Here is a 25,624-nt window from a genome sequence, read left to right on the forward strand (position 1 = left end):
TGTGGATATGTTCATTTGTGCCATATTTTAGAGTTCATATATAAGTGATATCATATGGTATGAAAAACAGCTTTATTGAAGTATAGTTTGCCTATCATGAATTCATTCAAGTGGACAGTTCAATGATTTTTGCCATCAGCAAAATCTGATTTCAGAATAATTCCATTACCCCCAAAAGAATTCCTGTGCCCATTTGTAATCAACTCCCATCCACAGCCTCTACTTTTTCTATAGCTTTGTCTTTTCTGGACACTTCCTACAAAGGTCATACACTATATGGTCTTTTGTGTATGGATTCTTTCAGTTAGCATAATATTTTTGAATTTCATCTGCTTGTATCAGTGTATCAATCCTTCATTGCTTTGGATTGTCAGATAATATTCCAGTGTGTGACTATACCACATTTTGTTGATCCATTTACCAGTTGATGGACATTTGGGTAGTTTCCACTTTGGGGCTATTATGAATAATGCTGTTGGAACATCCAGAGATAGGTCTTTGTGTGAACATGTCTTTTCATTTATCTTACATAGATAACTAGGAATGTAACAGTTGAGTCACATGGGTAATCAATCCCTAACATTTTAAGAAAGTGATAAATTGTTTTCGAAAGAGGCTGCACCATTTTACAGTACCCTATAGCTTGAGGAGGGTATGAAGGCTTAAGTTTCTCAACATCCTTACCAACACTTGTTTTCTGTTTTTTGATGATAACCATTCTGATAAATGTGAAGCAGTATCTATCTCATTGTGGGTTTAGTTTGCATTTTCCTAGTAAATAATGACGTTGAGCATCTTTTCTTGTGCTATTGGCTTTCAGTATAGCTAGCTTGTTTGGTGAAATGTCTATTCAGATCTTTAGCCTTGCCCTAATCTAATTCATGAAAGATAATTTTGTTTGGTATATAATTCTAGATTTATAGCTATTTTATTCTAGCACATGGAATATATGATTCTCTTTTCTTCTGGCTTTCATTGCTGCTGTTGAGGAATTGGCTGTCAGTCTAATTGTCATTTCTTTGTAGATAATTTGTTTTTCTCTCTGACTGCTTTTAAGATACAGAAAACATCTTTGTTTTTGGTGTTCAGCAGTTTCATAGTGATATGTCTACATATGAATTTCTATTTATTTGTTTGTTTACCCTATTTAGGATGCATTGAATTTCCTGAACTTGAGGATTCAAATCTTTCATCAATTCTCAGTCATTATTCCTTCAGTTATTATGTCTTTTTTATTTTTCCTCTTCTATCTTTCTGAAACTCTTCTGAGATGTAAGTTAGAGCTTACTGCTTTAGCCTGTGTGCCTCATAACCTCTCTTTTGTATTTTCCATTTATTTTCCCTTCTGCAGCATTCTAGATGATGTCTTCAGATCTATTTTCCAGTCATCTAATTATTTCTTTGGCTATATCTAATCTGCTTTTAGCCCATTGTCACCTGTTACAGGCAGGCAGAATAATGGACACCTCCCCCAAAGAGGTCCACATCTTACTCCTCAGAACCTATAAATATATTACCTTGTGTGACACATAGAACTTTACAGATGTTATCAAGGTTAAGGGACTTGAGATGGGGATGTTATCCTAGATTATTCAAGTGGGCCAGATTTAATCACATGAGTCCTTAGTAGAGGAAGGGGGCAGAAGAGTGGGTCAGAGAGATGAAATGGTAGAAGGAGGAAAGATTCAAAGAGCCATATTTTATAATGGCTTTTAAGATGTAGGAAGGGGGCTACAAACCAAGGGATGCAAATGAACTATAGAAACTGGGAAAGGTCCTCACCTGACAGCCAACAAGGAATTAAGGACCTCGGTCCTACAACTGCAAGAAAGTGAATTTTGTCAACAGCTTAAATGAGCAAGGAAATGGATCTTTCCCAACAGCCTACAGAAAGTTACCCAGCCTGCTCACCTTGCTTTTAGCACCGTGAGACCTCTGTCAGTCTTATTAGCTATAGAACTGTAAAATAATATACTTGCGGTGTTTTAAGCCATTTGTTTTGTGGTTATTAGTTATAGCAGCAGTAAAAAACTAAAACAAAAAAAAAAGAGTTCCCGTTGTGGCACAGTGGAAACGAATCCGACTAGGAACCCTGAGGTTTCGGGTTCCGCGCTCAGTGGGTTAAAGATCTGGTGTTGCCGTGAGCTGTGTTGTAGGTGGCAGACATGGCTTGGATCTGGTGTTTCTGTGGCTGTGGTGTAGACCAGCAGCTGTAGCTCTGATTCGACCCCTAGCCTGGGAGCCTCCATATGCTGTGAGTGCAGCCCAAAAAAAGCAGAAAAAAAAAAAAAACTAAAGTAAGTTTTAATTTTTAAAATTTTCTTAATTTCTATTTGTTTTTTTCAAATATGATATTCATGTTTATAGTTTCCTGTTTCATATTTCTATTTTTCAATGACCTTTATATATTCTTCAATATGGTAAAAACATATTTTATAATGTGCATCTGAAAACTACTATCTGAGATCTTTGTAGGTCTGGTTCTGCTTCCTCTTGTTTAATTGGCTCTTGCTCAGAGTGCCTGTTTCTTTATAATTTTTTAAACTTTTGACTGCGAGCTCATGTTAATTGTAAATTAACTGGTGCATTCTTTGAGACTTGGCTTGAAGGCATATTATTCCAGGAAAGATTTATGTTCACTTCTACCAGGTATCACCTGCGACTTCCCAGGACCACCTTAAGATAAATTTTTGGCTTCAGGTTTTCAACTCACACTAGTAAATACGAATGAATGTTAAATAATGTCACAGATTAATTAAGAATTCTTAAGAAAGATTTTTTTCCTCCACCTAGCTAGGTAGAACAATTTACCTACCATTCCCTTCTGACAGGTGGGTTATTTCTAACACTGAGTATATAGCCCTATAAAGTCCCAGATTTATGTAGGAGTTTCTTTTTCCTTTTTGTTTCTTTTTCTTTTTTTTTTTTTTGGCCACACTTGTGGCATGCAGAAGTTCCCGGTCCAGGGGTCAAACCCGCACCATAGCAATAACCAAAGCCATAGCAATGACAACTCTGGATCTTTAACCTACTGAGCCACCAGGGAACTCCTAGGAGTTTCCTATTAGGCGTTCTACCTTGGGCATAGGGCTTACCTCTTCTCTCACTGCACCATCCAAACATTCAGGAAGGCCGGGGTTAGTTGATGCCTCTGGGGTAAAATCTGGTTTATCTTTCTGGATTCCAGCTTTTATTCTATATTTTGTTTGACCCTGAAGATTTCCTAGTTTCTTGTCAGTTCAGTAATGTTTTTCATATCTTATCTAGCATTTTTAGTTACTTTTAGCAGAGTTGTTCAGGATAACCATTGTACTGTACTGTCAGAAATTAAAATGTCTGACTCTGTCTTTAGGATGAATTCTTAGCTATAGAATTGCTAGATCAAAAGATATGCACATTAGAAATGTTTATTCATATAGCCATATTACAAAGGCTTATTGTATGTCCAAAGAAATAAAACAGAAAAACAAATCACTCATCTCAAGCATTTGTTGGGCTCCTTTTAAACTTGCCTCTAACATCTATGAAAGAAGACGTGAATGTGCTTTGCACCTGGACAAGAGACAAGATTTACAAACCAAGCAAAACAGTTTAATTGTATGATGTTTATAGATGGTAAATTAGGAGTTCAAGAAAGACAGAAAAATGTAAATCTGGTCATGCCGCACCCCTGCTTAGGAAGTCTTCTGCAGTTGCCTGTAGGATAATGTTCACGTTGTTAATGTAGCCACTTCCTGCGTGGTCTGGCCCTTGCTTGTCTCCATCCTCACCTCTCCTTCTAGCTCATTGGTTCATTGGTTGTTCCTCAAATGCAGTGAAGTCCTTCTCACCTTCAGGCCTTAACTCTTACCTCAGTGTCCCTTCTTGCCTCCCACCTCACCCCACCTTGCTTAGCTGACCTGCTTATTCTTCAGGTCTCAGCTTACATATGACATTTTAAGAGAGAACTTCCCTAACATTGTAGTATAAATTCACACACACACACACCCCTACCTGTGGGTTCAAGGCTGCTGATTGACACAGCAACTTTAGGACAAAAACTAAGTTCATGCACTTCGTAGTATCTGGTAAACCCAAAAAAAGAGCTTGAGACTAAGGGAGAGAAATAGGCTCTACTATCTTAAAGCGTCCTATTCTTGTTCTCCATAGCACTTACTACAATAGTCATGACTAATGTCTCTAGTTTTTTCGTCCTGGACTGGATGTCATTGAAGTGATTCATCATTTCATTTTCACGTTGATAATCATCTCTGAAGGTGCATTTCCCTGCTCCATTCTGAACGATTCTGTTCTTTTCATCAGGTATCAGAGTAACACTGCTTCTGCTGTTCTTGAAACAATTACCAACATTCAACCGAAAGAGAGTGGAGGCGGCGTGGGAGAGACGCGCGAAGCCATAGTTTACAGGTTATCGGAAGACATGCTGAGCAAGCTGCCTCCCGACTACATTCCACACGAGGTGAGCTGCCCCCTGCCCCCCCCCCGCCAGCCCCCGGCCCTGTGCACAGGGCTGCCTCTGGGCTCCACGGAGTGGAGCACAGTCCTGGCACAGTATGCTTCAGTCCCAACCTCTCACTGCCCAGTCCTTTTCCTTCGGTTGGTCACCTCTTCCTTACTCTTGCTCCATCTTGCAAAATTACCATCCGCCCTGTTCCTCTCTCCCTCTCTTTCTCTCCCTCTTGCCTTTTCTGTACCCTTTCCCCATCTTTGGGTTCCTCTGGTTTGGAGTCTCCAGAGATCCTAACCCTCTAGGCTGGGACTCTCTCCCCACCTCTCTTCCCCAAGCCTGCCTCGTCCATTTGTTAAAGGTCCTGCCTGTTTCTGTCTCCTGCCCACCACACCTTCATCCTCTCAGTCCTCTCCCCCGGGTCATGGGCAACTCAGCCATGTACGTGGATTCACTGCCCTGTTTGGATGGCAGTGACTTCCAATTTCTTGAATCTCCCAGGTGTTTGCTTGTTAATCAACATCAGTTTTTCTCCATTTTGCCGGGGCACCTCCACCAATTCCTGGGCCAGGGACTGAACCTGTCCCACAGTGGTGACAATGCCAGATCCTTAACCACTCAATTTTTTAAAATCTCAGGACCCCTTTACAAAATGACTAAGGACCCCCAAAGAGCTCTTGTTTATGTGGATTTTAACTGCTGATATTTAATATAGTAGAAATTTAAACTAAAATTTTTCAAAAATATTTATTAATTTATTGTGAAATAACATTAATAAACCCATTAACATAACACTATATTTTAAAAATAAGTATATTTTCCAAAACAAAAACATTCAAAGAGAAAAGTGGATTTACATCTGTGCAAATCTCTTTAATGCCTGGTTTGAGAGAAGACAGCTGAATACACACATCTGCTTCTGCTTCAGTCTGTTGTGACACCACAGGTCACATAGCCTCTGGAAAACCCCTCAGAGAAGGAGAGTCAAAAGTCAAATAACGTCTTAGCATTACTATGAAAAACATTTACCCTGTGGAGCCCCTGACAGGAGTTGAGTCGGGCCCACGTCACCAAGGTCTCTGTTCTGGGGAGTTCCCGTTGTGGCTCAGCGGATTAAGAACCTGACTAGTATTCATGAGGATGCAGGTTCGATCCCTGGCCTTGCTCAGTGGGTTAAGGATCTGATGTTGTTGTGAACTGCAGTGTAGGTTGCAGGTGAAGCTCAGCTCCAGCATTGCTGTGGATGTGATGTAGGCTGGCAGCTGTAGCTCCGATTTGACCCCTAGCCTAGGAACCTCCATATGCCACAGGTGCAGCCCTAAAATTAAATAAATAAAATGAGAGAGAGAAAGAGAGAGAGAGAGATCTGTTCTGGCAACATTACAGCAGGAGCTGAGTGTGAGGGAGGCCCCTAAATGGATTGCTAGAGGGGAGGAAGCTGGTAGTGAGAGACATCTAAAACTGTTTCCAGTATCACTTCCTCTTCCAGTATCACTTACCTTTTAGTGTCCTTCATTTTACACAGAAGGGATGTGGTGTGAAAAATGTGGCTGTAAGGTGAATTCGGCTAATTGAAATGCACTTGTGCTACTGACTTAAACAGGGAGCCACGTTATGGTAGAAAAGTCTCCCTGGCTTCAGAAACATCATACGAATCTCACGTAAGACGACAGCAAAGCTTTTACTTATCATTCATAAAAAGACAATCTTAGGCTGGAACAATAATCACACTCAAAGTAAAATCAGTACTAAAAACAGATTTTCTAGATTCTAAGTTTTGAGACACATGAAGCATGTGAAGTCTCTCCTTTAAAGCCCTAAGTAGGACAAGGTGATTTGTTTGTGGCTGTCAATCACACTAAAAGCTACCTGGGCTATTGATTTGATATTATAACCAACACCTGGGATGAATTTCTCACTTGTGGGGGTTGCAAAAGTATTTCTGTCATTTCCCTTTTCCTTAAAATGTGAATTTCCCTAAAGTAGTCATAATTTAAAGGGAATGATGTAAAAATGCTTTTTGGTCACTGGAGGCTGAAGGGCTCAGGATGAGAAGAGGGCAGTGAAGCCTGCGAAAATGTAAGTTCTAGAACCAGGAATTTAGGCAAATACCTCGAGGTCGGCATGGCAGACTGGGTTGGGGACCTCCATTGACATGTTCTATTGGGATTTTAAGATCGTTTTCTCTACCTGCACAGGTAGTCCCACCCAGGTGTTCAGTTTTACATCCCTGTTCCCCTCAGTCCTCACGCACTAGAAGCGGTCCAGCTGCAGTTAAGCAGAGGCATCGTTGCTGAGTAGGCAACACCGGCACAGTGCCAGAAAACCAGTTCCGTCAGACAAGGAGGATGGTCCAGATGAGCCTGAAGGCCACCTGTCTCTCACATTTCATGACTCAGGAAGGGGCTGTGAGCATCTCTGGCAGAGGATGCTACCGTTTACTGGCTTTCTGGTGATTCTGTGGACTGGTACCTCCCTCCAGATTTCCTCCCACTCCCTGCATCCATCCTTATCCATCCTAATCTGGCACCTCTTCGATTGTGGCCAGCAGAAAGTTCAGATCTCTTGATGAGTTCTTGCCAGTATTTGCAGTCAATCATTTCTGGGGCGTATGTCACTAAATTAAAATGTGTATGTGTATTGGCTTATTTCCCAATAATTGTTATATTTTATTGTTCCCACAACCAGATGCTTTTATATTGATCTCTTCAAAATGGCCAGTAAATTATATACCAGAAGGGACAAATGGCAGGTGCTCAATGGCCCTCCCACAAAGACAAATATTTTTGTTGATTAGATTAGGAGAGGCTGGCTTTAGTCACTCTGGCCAGGGCAAGAGTGATCTTAGGAAACTGCAGCCAATTATATATATTGGTAACTGTCCTGTAAAGATTTTGGCTGTATTAACTTTCTGTGACATTTCTAATAATGATCCTGCAAGCCATGAAAATAAGTATGCCAGACTGGATGCTTATAAAGGTTAGATGGCAAAAGAATATTTAACTGACACTTGGTACTTAATCATTTGAAAGGGGAAAAAGGTACAATTTTTATGTCCTTTTTTCAAAGTACATTTACAATTAGCAGCTAAATATAATCAGTAGGAAATAAAAATCATTTCAGTGAAACCGCAGTTTTTGAAGCTCAGAAAATGGAGAATATAATGGCAAATTTGGTTCTGCAAGAGATATTTTAGAGTTCATTTGGGCTTATAGAGATACACACAGAGGAAGAAAAAGAGTAAAGAAAGGAGCGATCATTGGAAAAGAAGCGGCAGATGATTTTTTTTAAAATCCCCATTATTGTAACACATGCTTTGTTTTAGGTGAAAGCTCGTTTGATTAAGATGGGGCATCTTAATTCAATGAACATATTTCTTAGACAAGAAATTGACCGAATGCAGAAAGTCATCTCAATACTTCGAGGTAGCCTGAGTGACCTAAAATTGGCCATTGAAGGAACAATCATTATGAGTGAGGTGAGCGGTTACAATCTCAATAGTCATGTCCCTCTTTTGTTGATTTTTCTTATTCTCAGATTTGGGCTCTACCTTTTCTTTCAGAACCTGAGAGATGCCCTGGACAATATGTATGATGCTCGTATACCTCAGATCTGGAAGCGAGTGTCCTGGGATTCGTCCACTCTGGGCTTCTGGTTTACCGAACTTTTGGAAAGAAATGCTCAGTTTTCCACCTGGATATTTGAAGGGAGGCCCAATGTGTTCTGGATGACCGGTTTCTTTAATCCCCAAGGTACATGCTCATAGGAGAGTGGGCAGACTTGGAAGATGTGGGTAGTCATGTGCTTGCCCTGTGTGGAGAATGGGCGTAGAGGTACAGCTCACTACATGCCGGATATAGGCTTTCAAAGTTGGAGCCACAGATGAGCCTTCAGTATTTGTTTCTCAAATTCAGCCATATTTGTTTCCCTATTTGTTTTCCAAACTGTCTGAAATTCTCTCTGCCATATTCCTTCCGCAATATGGGAGGGGAAAACCTTCTGTTTTTATCCTCACCCTCTTCAGCAAGCTATCAGTCCGTAGTAAAAACAGTATGAAAGAGTAAAAAATTTCTTCCAAATCTCAGTTTTAAAATGTTTATGAAAGTGAGGAGTTCCCATTGTGGCTTAGCAGAGTAAGAACCTGACTAGTATCCATGAAGATGTGGGTTTGATCCCTGGCCTCACTCAGTGGGTTAAGGATCCAGCGTTGCTGCACGCTGTGGCGTAGGTTGCAGATGAGGCTCGAATCCTGCGCTACTGTGGCTGTGGTGTAGGCCAGCAGCTGCAGCTCCGATTAGACCCCTAGCCTGGGAACCTCCATATGCCGCAGGTGTGGCCCTAAAAAAAGAGAAAAAATGTTTATGAAAGTGACAAAAATGAAGCAACAACATATGCAAAAAACATTCCTAGAGTTCAGAAAATTAGACTGATTTCCAAAATGATCATGTGGCAAAAGTTGTTAGTCAGTGACCTTCCAGAATCTGTCCCTGCTTGTTTTTCTTTTTCCTCCTGAGAAAGTGCTTTGTGATCCCACTGCACACATTCCCTCATCCTAGAACCACTTCTGAATAAGTCACTGACCATGTTCATACATAGAGTTCGTAAGGTTCTGAAACACGACAATTTTTTGTCTTACTCCAACAGGGATGGTTTTATTTCAAGTGATTCTTGGCCAGAATGAAGAGATGTTGGGTTTCTTACAGTTCAGCCCCTCAGAGCTCCATTAGTAACACGATTTAAGAAGAATTCACACTCACAGGTTGAGGGTGTGTAGTTGTTATTTGCAGCAATATGGCTGAATCCCACAAAACAACATTAAGTGAAGGAGGCCCAGCACAGCACCTTGTCATGTACGTGTACTGCACACGTGTGTGTATACTGTCTGATTCCATTTACACAAGGAGGCCAAACCGGCAAAACAGATCCAAGGTGTTAAAAATCAGAATAGCGGTTACCCTTGTGGGAGAGGGCAGTGATTGCAAAAGGACACACAGGGGTTTTGGGGGGTCTGGGAATGTTCTGCTCCTTGATCTGGATATCTGGATATTGGATATTCCCTTGGTGAAAATTCATCGCACTCTATACTCACGATTTGTGCATGTTTCTTCGCATAAGTAATGCTTCCATAAATTGTAGACATTTATTTATTGTGGACATCCATCCATTCCCTTCATGCATTTTCAAATGCCTTAACGTTTTCTAAATTTAAAACACTAACCGTGGTGGCTTTTATGAACTGAACAAATTATACGTGGTAGATTGTTATGTCAATAGGCTTTGGATTTGTGAAGGACGGCCTCCAGGTTTCACTTAGCTGTTTTTCTCCCAGAATTTCCATTGAATTTTGGGGAGGAAAAAAAATTATTACGGCTCTCAGATTGCATGTGTCTTACCTATGAGTCACTTTCCTCCTTCCCAGCCCTCAATTTGTGCAAGTTGTCAGCAGGTAATTCCTGGCTCGGGAGCCTGAAGAAATAACATTTAACCTCATTAGGATCATTCAACCATTTTTCATTCGTCAGCCCCTCTGCTCGGTGCTTTCAGTAGAGAGAGATTCGAAACCTGATTCCTGCCCTAAAGGAGCCCGTAATCTGGTTGGCAGGACAGAAGCATCACAACCTTAACATAATGTGCTAAGTGCTCTGCCGGCCCAGAGTGAGAAGGCCGTGCCACACCGGCACAGGGGCCAGAGGTGAGACCTGCTGAGGAAGGGCTCCAGGAGAGCTTCCCACAGGAGGCCGTGGGTCATTTGCAGAGGCGGGACTGGAGTACAGAGCATCCCCTCGGAGGCCTGAGTGGAGATAAGGCACCTCCTGGAGAAGAAGGCCAGGGTCACCGAGCTCAGGAAGCAGGAACAGGGTGGGTGGGGAGTGAGGCTGGAGTGTGAAGTCTTCTGGGGGAGTTGGGGCTGCATCATAAAGGCAACAGGAAGTCAGCAAAGATCAGAAGAGGACCCCAGGTGGAGGTAGAGGGTGGACTGAAATAAGAACACCCGCCCGGAGCAAGGAGTCTCTTGCCAGATCTGAGGCAGAGCGCCTAGGACCTCAACCAGGTGCGGAGGAGGAGGCAGGCCTGATGAGTGACTAAATGGGCGTCTTTGATGGAGCGGGAGGGCCAGCGGCTGAGGCTGGAGCATGGGAAGAGGGGCAGGCTGGGAGGAGAGGCAGGGAGCCTAGGCTGGTCAGCTCGTGCTGGTGGGACATCCAGGTGGAGATGTGTTGGCAGACTTGGAGTTGGGGGAGGGGTTGGGACCTGTCATTTCGAAAACTGTGAGTTCTTTACGTGTACTTTTGATCTTTAGAAGCCAAGGGAGTGGAGTGGGTTCATCCCCAGCTTCCCACAGACGCAGGAAGTCATTTGTGTATCACAGCACAAGCAATTTTGGTTGATTTCTCAATGTGATGTATCTCCTGGGCTTTATATCTTCTAATCCAGTCCCCTTCAGTGAAACAATTTTGCTTTGGCTCAAAACAGTTAAGCAATTTTTTTTTTAAATTAATTTTGAAAAACCCCACACATGTTCCCATGTAGCACAGCAGGTTAAGGATCCAGTGTTGCTCCAACATTGGGGTATGTTCAACACCTGGGAACTTCCACGTGCTGTGGGTGCACCCCTCCCCCCCAACAAACAAAACCCACACATTTAAGTAAAACACAATGCAGTTTGCCATAGATTCATCACAAATATGTATAGACAAAATCACCTAGACTGTAAAACATTTGAAGCGTCGTTTTCACCTCTGAACATTTGTTTTGTGTTCTTATAATGTTACATGGCATCCAATACCGTCTGATGTGTGTTTCCTGTCGCCCCTCTGCATGTCTGCCTTAAGTGACCTTGAGGCCCACACTGTCACAGAGACAGGTGTCAGACCTCACTTACCTGCCGCCCCCCACCCCCATGTCTGAGCTCACGCTGTCTGTAGCACTTCTGTAGCCTTCGTGTGATCTGCTATTTTGTCACATTGAAGAGGCTGAGCCAGCCTCCCTGGAACCAATCTGGTATTTTCAGCCCCCTTCACAACCATTTCTGTAGCAGTTGAAGAGCTCAACCATGGGGCAATTATTTAGATGATTGATGCTTAAAGTGGTCAAGCTCTCTGTACCTACAACCCTGCAATATTTGTTCAGTGGCACAGCTTTGCCCCCCAGCAGCTTACTCAGGCCCAGGAGAACCTTTGTGCCCCTCCTGGGTTTTCCCAGCAGTCACTGGCACACATACTCACATATTGTTGAAGATGCTGCTGCTCAGGTTTCTCAAAGGATTGGTTTGGTCGCTTGGTCCCACAGGTGTACCTTTCCAGAGCATCACGTGCACCCAATTTAGATTCGTGTGTGTATGTGCGCGCGCATGCACGTGCATGCATGTGCATCATAATGGAGATGTATTTAAACTCAAAGATGACGAGTGGTCATGAGCTTGACTTCAAGCCAGGGGATTGCCTGCCTCTTAACTGATAGCCACCCTTTGCCATTTGATGCTCCCTGTGACTCACGGGGGCTGCGAATGAAAGGGAGGCTGAAGCTGAACGTGCTCACCGGGTCCCACAACTCCACATTAGACTGAACCACTCAGTATCATCATTTTCCATGTTTAACTCAACCTGGCACTTGATGCCATCTGGATGCCAAACAGTGCGACTCTTTCTGAGTTTTGCCCCAGTGTCTTGACAAGCCATGCCAATCTGTCGTGGCAGACCTCAGCAACCACTTGGTATTCATGACTACAGAGCAAGATTTTCAGTTAGAGGGGATTTTGCTGAAGCAAAGAGATGGATGGCTTTTGTCCTGCTATCTTTTGTTCCTGTAAAAATCATCTACAGCCTCTTGCCTGTGTGTGTGTTTTCAGGGCAACATTGGCAGCCACCAGCACTTTCTGAATGCTTGTCTGGAGGCAAGTCATAGAAGCCCAGGGTTTGCTGAGTAGAAAAGTGCCCCAAGAGTTATCAGTAGAGCTTTAGGACTGGAAGGGACTGGGGCGAGGGGGTCTCTCCTAACCTCATAACCATCCTGCTGAACCAGAACTGCCCCTCATGTCTGAGGGAGTCTGGGTTGGGGACCTCAAGGTCCTGACCCTCCAGCTGGGTGATGGCACTCACCTGCTCTGTCCCCAAACCCCAGGACCTAGAAGGACTGTGGACACCTGAGGAGTGCCTCCAGAGTGAGGCACTTTGGCCTTTGCATGTGAGGGCCTTAGGTGCACTGGCTTCAGTCACAACCACATCCCTTGTAATTCTAGTCTCTGCCCCAATTACCTCCCTTGCCCACCACCCAGTCCTTGGTAATGGGGCCAGCCTCATCCCTGTGCTGAAACTGCTCTCTCCAGGGCCACCAACTCTAGTGACCCTCCCGCTAACTCCACTCCCCCAACTAGAGTGGGATTCTGATTCTGGAAACTCTTTTATATGTTGGCTTCCATCCATTGCCTTCCCCGGTCCTCCCGCCTCTCAGAAGGCTGCTTCTCAGCCCACTTGTGGCTCTTCTCAGGCAGGTTCTGCCCTTGGCCGTGGTCCCTTCACCGATGACCTTGTTCTCACAGATGCATCTGGTCATCCCTACTTCTGACCAACTCATCTCAAGCCCCCGTGTTGGCTTCTGACTCCTACTTCCAGCCACCAACGTAGAATATGCCATCCTCCCGTGAAGCGCGCCAGTACTACCACCTGTTCATCTTCCTCCCGAACCGTCCTCACCAGGATTCCGCTCTGTTTGCTTGTGTACCCCTGTCCTCCAGATCACCCCAGCTCTTGTAAACAGTCCCCTCACACCCTAACAGCTCGGAAGAGGGAAACCAGGAGTGCATAGCATGGTGGAAGGCGAGATGGGAGGGGAGGGGAGGGCGGAGAGACAGATGCTGCCGGAGGTCAAGGGAGTTGGGGCCCCAAATGGTCAGATGCCAGATGCCGTTATCAACAAGGAGACTTGGCAAGAGTAGTCTCAGTGGAGCGGGGCCGGGGGAGGCGTCAGATTTCAGGATGACTGAGACCAAGTGATGGAGAGACAGAGTGAGGATGGGCAGCAAGGACAATTCTTCCCAGAACCTTGGCTTGGAAGAGAAGCAGCAAGTTGGAGGAGCCCTTGTAAGAGGAAACCATCTTCTCTTGTTTAATGACAGGACAGGCTTGAGCCTATTCAGATACTGGTGGGAAGGAACCAGGAGAGAGAAAGAATGAAGATACCACAGATGGGTTAAAAGAGGCAAGAGGGAAGTTGCTGGTGACCTAGTGGTTAAAGGATCCGGCGTTGTTGCTGCCGCGGTGCAGGTTCGATCTCTAGCCTAGGACCTTCCGAATGCTGTGGCCATGGCCAAAAAAATATATTTTTTTAAGATTTTAAAAAAAGACAGGGGCAGGAGGGGGATGGCTCCCCAGTGGAGAGATGCACTGAAAGCCGGAGGGTCACGTCACCCATTGTAATAAGAGTAATAAAGAAGGAATGAGCAGGATGCAAAGGAGTGTGAGGATTCATGGCAGGAAATTGAGGGATTTCCCATCTGGTGCTTTCTTTTGTCTCTTTGAATAAGGAGGCAGAGTGATCTCAGGAGCAAAGAGGTGTTGGAGGAGAGAAGTGAGGAGAGCAGCAGACATTGGAGAAAAGGTTAAGGGGGAAAGCCTTGCTGGGTGGCTTTGAAAATCCCGTCAAGGCCGGCGATGGCTAAACCGTGCTGGCAGCTGTGTGGTGGTCTCATTAGTGTTCAGCAGCCTGGAATGGGTGTAAGAAGGAGGACACTTGGACCCACTTAAGATTGGGGGTTTTGCTGGGCTAGCGATGGGAAAAGATGGGTCTAGACTACATAGTGAAGGAAGTGAAGGAACACGGGGGATGTTGGGGGAAGGTCTTCAGAGGTGATGAGGTCAAGATGCTGAGTGGGATGCTGACGAGACCCAGAGATGGCAGGATGCTCAGGGAATGGGGACAGGGGGGCACTTGGCAGGGACAGGGAGGGGAGGGGCAGATGGTCCGAGGGAGTGGTTATCCAAGCAGCAGTGATTCTCACCAAGGGTGGAGGGACAGTTGGGGAGGAGGGTCTGCAGGGCTGAGCCAGGTTCCAGTAAGGGCAGGAGGATGGAGAGAATGTTCTGTGAAGAGGTGGAAAGTAGGGAAGAGCTTTGTAAGCACAGGACCACTCCAGAGGGAGCCGTGGAAAGGTCTGGGAGGGAGGGGAGAGGTGCGATGCTGGGGAGAGGGAGAGAAAGCATCAAGTAGCACCCGGAGAAGGGAGCAGTGCTGGGAATCACCTTCGGGCACGTGAGACACGACAGGGTTAGCGATCCCCACCTGGCCAAGAGAAGTAGCCTCAGCTCTCCAGGTTGTACCTGGGTTCGGCCAGAGCCAACCGAGTCCTGGGTTAATGACATTTCAGAGAACACGTGCATCTCAGGGGACTCTGCGAAGAGTCAGCTCGTTTTACTCACAGCCTTCCTAATACTTTGCTTGTATCACAGGGCATTGCTCTTTCCACATGTCAAATTTGTTCTGAAAACAAATGTGGGTCAGGGATCCCTCACTGGCCCGTCATGCAGATGTTTTTACGAAGTAGGGGTCCTCAGTCCTGTCTGCACAGGAGAATCACCAGAGGAGCTTTGAGTCCAGGCTGATGCCTGAGGCCCCAGGCCAGGGATGTAGGAACCTCTGGGGCTGAGGCTGCTCGTGTCTGTGCAATGAAATGTTAAAGCTCCCTTGGTCAGCCTGTTTGTGGAGAGCAGGGGCCTTAGACCATTGCCCCCCAGGATGCAGTCCACCAGCAGCAGCAGCACCTGGGAGCTTGGTAGAAATGCAGAACCTCAGGCCCCACCCTGACATAGTTATGGACTCAGAACCAGTGTGGTGTTTTGTTTGTTTGTTTGCTTTTTAGGGCCACACCCTCGGCAAAATGGAAGTTCCCAGGCTAGGAGTTGGATCGGAGCTACAGCTGCCGGCCTACACCACGGCCACAGCAGTGTGGGATCCGATCCACACCTGCAACCTGCACCACAGCTCATGGCAACGCTGGATCCTTAACCCATTGAGCGAGGCTGGGGATCGAACCCACATCGTCATGAATACTGGTCGGGTTTGTCTCCACTGCACCACAACGGGAACTCCCCAGAACCAGTATTTTAATAATCACTCCTCCCCGGGTGATAACTGTGAACACTGAAGTTTGAGAAGCCCTGCCTTACAGCAGTGTTGATGCCTGGGTTCCACTTCTAGAGAGTCTGATTTTGGTGATTAGGTGATGGCCTGGGAATCAGGAGTTTCAAGGGCTTCCCAAGTATTTCTCATTTTTAGCCGAGTTTCAGATCCCCGCCTCAAAGCATGGAGCAAATTAGCAGGAGGGGTGCCGGGTGCATATTTCATTCAACTGGGTGAATCCTCCCCATCTTTGTTTAATGATTTCTGACCTTTTATTTAACTTGCCAATGAGCTGCATTTGCTTCTCATTTGGGGGAAAAACTGCCTGTCATAAACTTATGGCCGGAGCATCATTTCTCCTCATCTTCAAGAGGCGAGTGTGAGGCTTAGTAACTGATAAGATAGGAAATGCTCTACAACCTCAGGCCCATTACAGATGGACTGGTTCATTTACTAAAGAAAAAAAAGAAAGTTCCCTATAGGACCATCGCTACAGGACACCATCCTACTCCTTATAAAATTGAGAAGAGCAACCTACCCGATTAGTTATTTCTTTTGTCTCTTCCAAGACCTTGTTTGAATTGCTACTGAAAGCTCTCTGTGGCGTTCTTCAAGCCAACTGATTACACAAGTCCAACAATAGTAATTTGTTTGCCGAAATGTTAGGTCACAACCATTATAGAAATTAAGACACAACAAGGGTTATTTTAGACCACAGTTTCCAAGGTATAATCCTAGCTTACACTGGCATTTTTGAAAAGAACAAGCTTGACAAGTGTTTTAAGAATTCATTACGCTGTATACATTGGAAGGGAAAAAATTTTTTAAAGCCCTTCAGTTAGCCCTTGTGTTTCAAATGCAGACGTTTGAAGTCAAATCATGGATTTTTGTGTGGGTGGTTCAATCTCACGAATAATAGGTTATTTCTGTTAAGGACTTTCCCCAACTTCTTTTTTCACTTCAGAGTCAAGCATGTGAACCTCAATCACTTTTCCACCACTGATGATTAAAATTTGGTTTAAGAACTATATCCAGTCTCTTGGGATATATACCATGATGGAAGATGGTATGAGAAAAAGAATGTATGTATATGTATGACTGGGTCACTGTGCTGTACAGCAGAAATTGGCACCAACTATAAATCAACTATATGCTAATTAAAAAAATTTAAAGCATTACAAAACTGAACTGGTGCCAAGACAAAAGTACCACTTTTCAAGCTTTTATAAAGAAAAATGTATCAAATGTCTTTTAAAAATTAGATAGGCTTCAGAAAACAGAGCTTTTGATTCCATTAGACTGGATACTCGTCTGCAAGAAAGATAGTCCTTCATTTTTATTTATTTATTTATTTATTGCTTTATAGGGCCACACTCGCTGCATGTGGAGGTTCCCACGCTAGGAGTCCAATTGGAACCGTAGCTGCTGGCCTACACCACAGCCACAGCAACTCGGAATCTGAGCTGCGTCTGTAACCTATACCACAGCTCACGGCAATGCCAGATCCTTAACCCACTGAGCAAGGCCAGGGATCGAACCCGCAACCTCATGGTTCCTAGTCGGATTCGTTAACCACTGAGCCACAACGGGAATTCCAGTCCTTCATTTTTAAAATTCAGTAATAAATCAGTGGATTCATGACACTTTGAATTCTGCAAGATCGTGTTCTTTTTAGGAAGCCAAAGAAAGCTATCAAGTCTTGAAAAAAATATATGTTATCTTCTCCGTGTTCTGAGTGGGCCTGGCCCATGGTAGAGTTTCCTTTCCTCCACATTGAAATAAATGTTAATTTTTTTTTTTTTTTTTTTTTTTTTTTTGTCTTTTAGAGCTGCACCCACAGCATATGGAGGTTCCCAGACTAGGGGTCCAATCAGAACTGTAGCCACTGGCCTACTCCAGAGTCGCAGCAACGTGGGATCCGAGCCGCATCTGCAATCTACACCACAGCTCACGGCAGTGCTGGATCCTTAACCCACTGAGCAAGGCCAGGGATTGAACCCGCGTCCTCATGGATGCGAGTCGGGTCGGGTTCGCTAACCACTGGGCCACGATGGGAACGCCAAATATTAAATTATTTATTTAACATGTTCCTGTCTTAATGGCTCAGGGTAATATGTATTGTAGGTTTTAGCTCCTGGCTTGCCAAAAGTTCTTCCCAAACATTAGGAGGCTTATTGTTGAAGTCGGCTAGACAGCATCATGCATGTTCCCCAGTAGGGAGAAGAAAGATGATGGTCCTTACTTAACTTCACCGGAGGTTTTCAGAACTCCCCACCGGTGACTGAAGTCTTTCTCTTAGGTTTGTTAACAAAGGAGAGGATCTGGCTCATCCTTCACCTGGTACTTACGTCATTGTCCTGAGTGCCATATGGAGTGAGGTCAAATTTGCAGTTTATTTGGAACTGAAAATATTACAGCCAAGTCCTGTTCCTCAAGATGGTTAAGAGCAAGGCTCATGCCTTGTGCATTATGACCTTGTAGAGTCAGGGATGAGTGATGGATTTTAAAATATCGCAGAAGGGGGCCAATTTCATTCCAGGTTCTCTACGTGCATACACAGTGTCTGATACCCCACATGATGCAAGCTTTCTGTTGAATGATGAACATGACATTGTCATGGGGTCACTCAGAAGGGAGAATTGGATTTTATTATCGTGGTTGTATATACCTTAGCTGACTACCAAACATGCAAAATGTTTACTATTAGAGGATGGGATCCCCCTATTTAAAATGGAAGTCAGCATAATCACATGCCGATCAGATCACCTCTAAGCACCTCATAGGCAGAGAATGGATGGCCATTGACCAGCCACCGCTGCCAGGCAAACTTCACACGTTTCCTTCTGCCCGGAGTTAACATTTTGTGTCATAAAATCATCCTTTCCTACTAGGAACTCCTGGGTTCATGAAATTATAACTTTATAAGAATCCTTTAGAAAAGTTCCTCAATCAGGTACTCTGGTTATTGAGTAGCTTTCCTTTTGGATTAATTGCAAGGGTTCTTCTTTAGCACCCCAAATCCTGTTTTAGTGAGGACTCTGAGTAAACTTGATAAGATGCAAATACAACCAAATTGTTCACCTACTTCATATATTCAGTGGCTTCCCACCATCCACAAAATTCAAACTCTGTCCTGGAAAAATCCTGCCTCTGCTTTTGCTCGAACTTTATCTGCCATCATTACCTCATCTATAGCCTAGACCTCTGTGCCTTTGCACATGCTGTTCCTCTACCTGGAATTGTCCCCTCTGGAAAACTCCTATGTATCCTTTTAAGACTCATCTTCAGGAGTTCCCGTCGTGGCGCAGTGGTTAACGAATCCGACTAGGAACCATGAGGTTGCGGGTTCGGTCCCTGCCCTTGCTCAGTGGGTTAAAGATCCGGCGTTGCCGTGAGCTGTGGTGTAGGTTGCAGACGCGGCTCGGATCCCGCGTTGCTGTGGCTCTGGCGTAGGCCGGTGGCTACAGCTCCAATTCAACCCCTAGCCTGGGAATCTCCATATGCTGCGGGAGCGGCCCAAGAAATAGCAACAACAACAACAACAACAACAAAAGACAAAAGACAAAAAAAAAAAAAAAAAAAAAAAAAAGACTCATCTTCAACTTTATCTTCTCAATTCAGCCTTCCCTGAGCTGTCTTCCTGAGCGGTCCACTTTGTTCTCACCTCTTTGCTCATACCAACATTATGTTGTATGCCCTGCCTCCCCAAGGAATGCCTCCCCAAGGGTCTATTTAATAATGAGGGAGGGATTTGAGAATGGGGAGAATGTAACTCCCCATTCACCAGATAGGCTGGGATTCTATTCTTTTTTTTTTTTTTTTCCTTTTTTAGGGCTGTACCCATGGCATATGGAAGTTCCAGGCTAGGGGTTGAATTGGAGCTGTAGGTGCCAGCCTACACCACAGCTCACGGCAACGCCAGATCCTTAACCCAATGAGCAAGGCCAGGGATCGAACCTGCATCCTCATGGATGCTAGTCAGATTTGCTTCCTCTGAGTCACGGCAGGAATTCTAGGATCCCATTCTTTCTTTCTAATTCCAAGATGTATTAACTCCCTACCTGCCATTAAGCCTTGCAACTTCCCTTCTGCCCACTCCCATTTCAAACTTAATAAAATACTTTCCCTTATGTGTTCGTTTGTGCATGAAAGTTCTCAAGCGTTTACCAATCTAGGAGGAGTAGGGACATCTGCATTCCAAGATTTACTCATGATTTTGAGTAGAGGGCCTCAGGATTTCCAACATTAACATGGAGGCCAAAATGTAATCCATAAGTCACAGATAAAGTTCCCCAAGATTTTGAAGTTCATTTTGAAGTTTAAAGTACCTTTTTTACATATCAAATTCTCTCCAAGAAAGACTTCTCTTATTGAATTGAATGGCATGGTTTGCAAATATTAAGTTTAAAGAAAGGCCACAATATACAGAACCATGTATTGTCTTAACATAACTGTATTATGCACATTAAAATATGTAGCCTTTCTTTCCGGTGTGATTGCTTTGTTTGATCAAATTGAAAGTCGGGCTTTCTATTCTGGCATTATGCCTTATTTCCTTGGACTAAATGAAATTGTTCCATTATAGCAAATAGACGCTTGATAATGGTTTGATTCAGATTTTAATTGGAATGCTGGTCTCAGAGTATTTTACCAGTCCAGTCTTTTCCTAGACACTGGATCTTCACTTAGTGAGTATGAGCTGGCCCTGGATTATAAGCTTTAGAAGACGAGTGGTTGAAATCCCAGTAGAATTTCAAACCAAAACCTTGTCTGAGGCAGAAAGGGTGCTGCTGTCAGCTGGCAAGAAGTATTTAGCTCATGGAAACAAAACATTGACAGAAATGTCTCCCCTGAGGTTTGATCTCAGCTCCTCTTGGATGGGCACACATTTGGCGAGTGATAAGCAGCTAACAACACGACCCCCCTCCTTGTCTCTAAAATGGACTGTGCCAAGGCAGCAAAGTCATTTTTCTTTCTTTTTAAGGCTTCCTCACGGCAATGAGGCAGGAAGTGACCCGCGCCCACAAAGGCTGGGCCCTGGACTCCGTGACCATCCACAACGAAGTTCTGCGTCAGACCAAAGAGGAGATCACGTCACCCCCTGCGGTAGGTGCCCCTGGGCAAGAGCAGGGGCAGGTCTGGAGCTGGGGCTCACGGTTCAGGTTCTGCTGAACACTGACCTATGAGCATCTCCGTTAGGTCCTTTGGCTTGGCAGCGAGGGTTTCCTCCACTGTAACTGGGAGACCTCAAAGCCACGGCCCCCTCCCTTTGGCAGAGTGGGAATGAATGACGAGCAATCATTCAAGGAATCCCCAGACAGCATTCCTTTGTAATGAAATCTAAAAAGGATCTGCCACCTGTCGACATCTGCTGCTGTGGGTACCCGCGGAACTGACGAGTGTCGAGGGTAGTGGAGGACTAGCAGTCCCGAGCTCCAGGGCCAGTTCCAGCAGTGTTCCCTCCCACCCCCACCCCGAACCCTCTGCAGGACCCTGGGTGGAAGGATGCCTCGCTGGAGGAAGGGCAAGGGTTCTGAGATAAGCAGACACCACCAGGAGCCACTGTTTGGGCGCTTTCTTCCTGCCCTAAGAACTAGTTCTTTAACTCTTTTGAGCCTCAACTTCTTCATCTGTAAAATGATAATAATTCATCCTCAGTAAAGATGACTGTGGAAATTCAGGGGAATCATTGAGGGTTGGTGCCAGACCTCTCACATAAATAGTCAATAAATCTTAGCCCCCTTTTCCCTTTCTCTGATTTTTATTATTCCCTTGGTTGTCAAACCAGGAGGCTGGATCAGATCATTTCCAAGTTCTGGCACTTCCTGCCACTTTGTAACAAGGATCACCTTTATTCCCCCCGCTCCCTCTTTCCAATAGCATGGTCTTTATTTCTGTCCGAGATCCCACCAGAAGCACCCTTAACCTCCATACATCCACCAACAATCCCTAGATTCAGGGCAACCTAGACTTTTTCAGTTATGTCCTGCAATGTTCCTCCAGCATTTTCCGATTACGAAATTCCAAAGTCACTTCCACGTTTTCGGGTTTTGTCATGGTAGCATCCCATTTCTTGGTACCAAGATCGGTATTAGTTTCCTAGGGCTGTTGTAACAAAGTACCACAAACTAGGTGGCTTAAAACAACAGAAATTAACTTTCTCAGTGTTCAAGCATCCAGAAGTCCAGGAGTTCTCGTTGTGGCTCAGCAGTTAATGAACCCGACTAACAATCCATGAGAATGCAGGTTCAATCCCTGGCCTTGCTCATTGGGTTAAGGATCTGGTGTTGCCGTGAGCTGTGGTATAGGTTTCTATGTGACTTGGATCCCACGTTTCTGTGCTTCTGGTGTAGGCTGGCAGCTGCAGCTCCGATTGGACCCCTAGCCTGGGAACCTCCACATGCCATGGGTGCAGCCCTAAAAAGACAAAAAAAATTAAAAAGAAAAGAGTCCAGAAGTCCAAAACTAAGGCATTGGCAAGGTTGGTTTCTTCTAAAGGACCTGAGGGAGAATCTGTCCCAGGCCTCTCTCCTAGCTTCTGGTAGTTGGTGGGAACCCTTGGCATTCCTTGACCTGTAGCTCCATCACTCCAGCCTTTACCTCCCTCATCACGTGGCCTCCTTCCCTATGTTAATCTCCATGTGTCCTCTCCCCTTCTTGTCAGAACATCAGTCATGCTAGATTTAGGGCCCCTCCTATTCCACTATGACCTTAATTACATCTGCAAAGTTTCTATTTCCCAGTAGTCCTGTGCTGTAGTCCCAGATGGACATGAGTTTTTGCAAGATACTTTTTAGTCCACAACACCTTCTGACTATGACTATGAAAAGCTCTGAGACTGAAAGGAGCCTAGAAGGGATATAATCTACTGTCAGATGATGGCTAAGTAGTTGCGTTGTTCGTGTAGTAATTGTCACCTGCTGACTTAATGATGGTATCCTATGTCCCGATTTTCTGGAATTGCCTGTGGTTTTACTCTCAAATTATGTACTTCAAGTTTTGGTTCAAAAAGTATGGTTCTCCTAGGGTTAGCCCACAGGAAGGATTCTAGAAAATAGTTTGCAGCTAGTCTCCCTCTCTTTTATTATAATATACATTTACTTCCCCTTTCCTGATGCTCACTGCAAATGGAAAAATGCTTACCATCTTCTGCATAAGTATATCTTATGCGCTTACCTGATTATTGGAGTCTCCACTGAGATTCCCTTTAGACTTTTTTCTTCCTGGGTATATGTTTTATAGATCCCTGCTGCCTACAAGATAAAGTTCAAGCTCTTCTCTCTGGCATCCAGACTCTTCCACAGTTAGGCCCTAACTAATTTTATAACCATTGAGCCTGCTGCTAAAAAAAAATGCTTGGGCTTCCCTGCCCACCCTGCCTTTCTTTGCAGCATTACTCCCCCTGGGATACTCACCCTCTCCTCTGCCTTTCCAAACGCAGCCCACCCTTCAAGGCCATCTCTTCTGCAGTGTCCCTGAACGCTCCAGGGACCTTCACCTCGAGTCACTGCATTTAGCCTCAGTCAGTGTGGTTCATCAGGCAGCCCCTCTAACCAGTATGTGCTGGTAGTCAAGCCATCTCTTACATTTTGGGGTGTGTGTGTGTGTGTGTGTGTGTGTGTGTGTCTGTCTGTCTGTCTGTCTTCTGATTTAATGATTTAAATTAGGATCTGGAGCAGGTCCTACTGTGAGAGAGACAGATACAGGACGAGGTCAGCCTCTCTTGGGCCAGTTCTCCCCCTCCCTGCCCATCACCTGCTGTTGCTCTGTCACACCCGGCCTCTGGGGGCACTCGAACCCCTGCTCACCAAACCTGGCTGCACACATCTCACTGGACCCTACAATGGAGATGAAGTTGGAGCCACATGTTGGCTTGGCCAGTGCAGGCTGAGACCCCGCATGGCACCCAGCTCCAAAGCCTGTTCCGTGCTCCCCCCTCTTCACTGACTTAGACCACCCCTGTTGCTCTTTTATCTCCCAGCAGAGACAGTTTGGTGCTGCTGGCTAAGGCTGCGGTCCGAGGCAGGCCACCCCCAGGCTCAAATCACCAGTAATAGGAGCAGCTCTGCTGCGCTCAGGGCCTCAAGCTGTGCCTCCGGGGAGCACCGGGCTAGTGTTTGGCTAAAGGAATGTGTCCAGTGGTGTCTTCTTCCTTTGAGCTTTTTCAGATTGGTGTGTGTACAGTTTCTTTCCAAACTGACCAACTTCATTACAGTAACAGATGCCCCTCTCACAGCACTAATTTTTTTTGTTTAATCCTGTTACCTTACCCCTGACTCTTCCAGGAAGGCGTGTATATTTACGGGCTGTACATGGACGGAGCAGCCTGGGACCGACGGAACGGGAAGCTCACAGAATCCACCCCCAAGGTGCTCTTCACGCAGCTGCCTGTGCTGCACATCTTTGCCATTAACTCCACGGCGCCCAAGGACCCCAAGCTGTATGTGTGTCCTATTTACAAGAAACCGAGGCGAACTGATTTGACCTTCATCACTGTGGTATATCTGCGAACAGTCTTGTCCCCAGATCACTGGATCCTGAGAGGTGTGGCCCTTTTGTGTGACATCAAGTAAGTTCATTTCCACTTGCTGAGGGCACCAGGAGCCACTTGGGCAGCCAGTGCTATTGAGAGACTCGGTGACATATGTCTTTTCTTCCTGATAATTGCTTGATTACTCTTTCTAAATTAAAAAGTTGATATCTTACAATCACTTTGTGTGTGTGTGTGCGTGCACGCACGTGTGTGTTTTCCATCATATCAGTGTTTAAAAAGATAATTCTAAAATAAAATTTTTTCAGAGTTCCCTTTGTGGTTCAGCAGGTTAAGAACCCAACTAGTACCCATGAGGATGCAGGTTCTATCCCTGGCCTTGCTCAGTGGGTTAAGGATCTAGCGTTGCTGTGAGCTGGAGCGTAGGTCAAAGATGCAGCTCGGATCTGGCATTGCTGTGGCTGTGGTGAGGCTGGCAGTTGCAGCTCTGGTTTGACATCTAGCCTGGGAACTTCCATATGCTGCGGTTGCGGCCCTTAAAAGCAAAACAAACAAACAAAACAAAAAACTAAAAAACTGAAAGCGTTAATTTATTGCAACATAAAAGTAGTCTAGTAGATGTCAATTTCTCTCTCAAACAAATCCCACTTTTCCCTTGAATAACTGATCCTTGTCTGTGAGTTTACACTGACGAGTTATCCATTGCTTGTTTGAGTTTGATCTTCTCTGCGTGGTTATGACATGGAGACTGAGGGGTCCCCTCAGGAGTTAGAGCTGTGTGGTGTGAAGTATTTGAGACAGCCAATCCACTGGGATGGCTGCTCTTGCACATTCTTGTCATGTTACTTAATAGTGCTTTATTTTCTTCAGGTTTTTTTGAGACCCAGAGAGCTGTGAGTCTCTAGCTCGCCCCTCCCATCCCCAACTCTGCAGGAGATAATGAAGCACACATTTCTAGGCAGCAAATGGAGAAGGAAAAACAAACTTCATCAAATGAAATTAGGTTACATGCTGAATGCCTTAAAAAGCAAAGTCTTTAAAAAGTGAAGCGATTTCTTATTCTGTAGCTAGTCTGAAACTCAGTATGAACCTTTATTTCCTGCTCAAGGAAATTGTCAATTGAACAAAACAGATGGGGTCTTGTATTGAATGTTCATGCAGCTTCTGGATAGTGAAGTGTCTCTCCTGGTCTTCCCATCTAGAATCCTCTGGCTCGCCCCCAGCTAAATCCACAAGCTTCATTCTCACTGTTGGGAAGGTGGGGAAGCGGGGGATGTTTCAAGGTGCCTTGCTTCCCTCTCATGATAGACCAGGTGAGGTGTCCAGGGAAGAAACCAAGAATTCCGCCTTCGTCTGGTGTGCTTTCCAACAGTAGACAGTATATAATAGGATGCAAATTGTGGCAGTGGCCTCTGGTGCGCTCCTGATACCGATTCAGTGTCAAAGCCGTAGAACTGTCCAGGGCAGTTTACAAAATAGAAGAGCCGAGCCTCTGGCCCATGTGTTTTGGCCCTTCCCTCAGCCTGTAGGCACATTAAAGGAAAAGGCGTCTTCCGGAAAGAATATCCTCC

The 25,624-nt window shown here is 45.0% G+C and overlaps 2 protein-coding genes across 2 annotated transcripts in view; one reads left to right on the forward strand and one right to left on the reverse strand.

Moving 5' to 3' along the window:
- The window catches only part of DNAH8 (dynein axonemal heavy chain 8), a 297,717-nt gene extending 273,450 nt beyond the window's left edge, over window positions 1-24,267 (forward strand). The window contains exons 89-93 of the mRNA XM_084967979.1: window positions 4,303-4,459; window positions 7,773-7,925; window positions 8,010-8,199; window positions 20,547-20,668; window positions 23,848-24,267. Of these exons, the coding sequence (XP_084824105.1) occupies window positions 4,303-4,459; window positions 7,773-7,925; window positions 8,010-8,199; window positions 20,547-20,668; window positions 23,848-24,135 (910 nt within the window). The 3' untranslated portion in view covers window positions 24,136-24,267. The remainder of the gene's footprint in view (window positions 1-4,302; window positions 4,460-7,772; window positions 7,926-8,009; window positions 8,200-20,546; window positions 20,669-23,847) is intronic.
- MOCS1 (molybdenum cofactor synthesis 1) overlaps window positions 1-25,624 on the reverse strand; it is a 918,787-nt gene that overhangs the window by 51,740 nt on the left and 841,423 nt on the right. The gene's annotated exons all lie outside the window — the stretch shown is intronic.

Source organism: Sus scrofa, chromosome 7 (assembly GCF_054392235.1).
Source record: "Sus scrofa isolate SSC_HxYL_T2T_F1_AM1 chromosome 7, Sscrofa_HxYL_maternal_Yorkshire_Landrace_v2.0, whole genome shotgun sequence".
Lineage (NCBI taxonomy): Eukaryota > Metazoa > Chordata > Mammalia > Artiodactyla > Suidae > Sus > Sus scrofa.